General features: G+C 42.4%; 1 protein-coding gene across 1 annotated transcript; it reads left to right on the forward strand.

Annotated features, from left to right (window-relative positions):
• Positions 1-550: 550 nt before the first annotated feature.
• On the forward strand, positions 551-1,607 carry LOC124194818. The gene is made up of 5 exons (XM_046589204.1): positions 551-631; positions 703-996; positions 1,060-1,287; positions 1,346-1,568; positions 1,603-1,607. The coding sequence occupies exons 1-5, from the start codon at positions 626-628 to the stop codon at positions 1,605-1,607; spliced, it is 756 nt and encodes a 251-aa protein (XP_046445160.1). The 5' UTR covers positions 551-625.
• The last annotated feature ends 394 nt before the right edge of the window (positions 1,608-2,001 follow it).

A 2,001-nucleotide genomic window follows, 5' to 3' on the forward strand; every position in this document is an offset into this window, starting at 1 on the left:
ATAGCCGCAAATTATTTTACAGGAAATATTTTTAAAGTCTCAATGTTTTTCATTAATCACGTACACCTTGATAAAATATTTTGTGTTCACTTTATAAAGTCAAAGTTTAAAATATTTCTCTTCAGATTACTCAAAAAATCTTTCACATTTCTGAGGTTTGAACCTTTGACCATTGTATTTGCAATCAACATCGTCGACCAATTACGCAAATTTAAGGAAAGAACACGTGAAGATTTCATTAGTGAATCCCGAGCAATCGTACTCAATTTCATTTCTATTTTCATTTGACTTCACGATTTCATTTATTTCACGATCGCAATTATCAAAGAGAATAAGAACTGTTGCAGATAACATGAATAAAGGTTCAGTTTTTTATGTGTATCGAACTCATGTTCGTCTAGTTTGTCTGCCGTGAATATACCAGCACGCCATTATAATTTGTAGGTAAGTCAGGTAAAGCTAGGCTTGGGCGAGTTTGGGACATTCGCAACACGGACGTCCAACTTTCCAATCGAATTTCTCGATAAATAAACAAAAGAATTTGACCATTCTATCTCATCTTGTTGAATTGGCAATCAAAAGTACTGCCAACACCGCAGGGCTGAGCTTGGCTCTGGACAACACTATGCAGGTAATATAATACAATCAAATTTGATTGAATTTCAAACATAGAAAATTAATTTTATGATTATTATTTGACAGATGTTCCGTGACGGTTTGGAAAATTTTCTGATCACAGCCGCCCAGGAAGTGCCGAGCAATTTCAGCGTTTACGTCGACCAATTCCGGCGCAATTTGATCGCGCCACACATTCTGGCGTTGAGCATCCAGGCTTTCGACATTTTCACTCCTTTAGCTCGTGACGGACGGCTCTACTTCGTGCCCAGCAGGAGCAATACCCCACTCGTTCCAGGAGTGCCGTACCGTAACGCTCGGACGTGGATGACCGATACCCTGCAGTCGGTGTACAGCCGAACGCAATCCTACCGAGCCAAGGATCCCATTTAATTTGAAATTCACTAAATGAGAAATGAATTAGAATTACTAATTTCCCATCAGGTGGAAGAACGGACACTCCAAATCATCGACGGCTGGAATAATGGAACTTTTCAACTGGAATCAACTGCCACCAGTTTGATATTCGTCTTTTATCATCTCGACGATGGATTGAGCATGACGGCGTTAACGAGAGGAACTTTGCTCAGCCCTTTAAACGGAGAGTGCCCGATTGTTCGACTCGGCACATTCGCCCTGTACACGGCAAATTGTGGCAACATCATTTTCGAGGTTATAAGCATTTTGTCAATTTTAATTCGTCTCCTCTGAATCTAATTTAAATTTTTATAAAGGCACCTGGTCTTATTTCATCGACGTCATGGGCTCAAGCACAGTTCGCCTGGACACATTCTTTTCTAGTGATTCCGTCAGTCCAGTTAGAGTGAAAACGTGGACGAATTCGATTGAAAATAAACAAATCGATTGGAGGAGCCAGCGGGTCGTCATCTACGCTCTGGCGACCCAGCAGGAAAAGGCCGTCAGCGGTTTGAATCTCTTGGCCCACATCTCCGGTGACAGCAAGGCCGATTCAGTTTTCAGCGTCAGTCTGAATGAAAACAATTTGTCGGATGTGACGAAAGGCGACGGAGTTTACTCCGCCCAGCTCAACGATTTGCTCCGCAATTTCATCCGCTTCTCCTACGTCGTCGAAATCGTCGGCGGAGTAGGGACTGTCGATTCCGGTATATAATCCATCGATTGTTCTATATTGTTAAATGTTGTTATTTCATCCATTTTTGGTATGCAAATTAGGCACTTATAACGGACATCCTATGGCTGGATGTTTCATTCCCTCCGGGAAATCTCTGCCAATCTCTGCCATCAACCGTTACGTTTACGGCGGCAGTTTCCAGTTGAGTCTGCCTTACGACGGCCGAGATGTTTTGCCACCTGGGCGCATCTCAGATTTAAACATCAGCGCCTTTGACTCGAAAAATTCATCGG

The sequence above is a fragment of the Daphnia pulex genome, chromosome 5 (assembly GCF_021134715.1).
Source record: "Daphnia pulex isolate KAP4 chromosome 5, ASM2113471v1".
NCBI lineage: Eukaryota > Metazoa > Arthropoda > Branchiopoda > Diplostraca > Daphniidae > Daphnia > Daphnia pulex.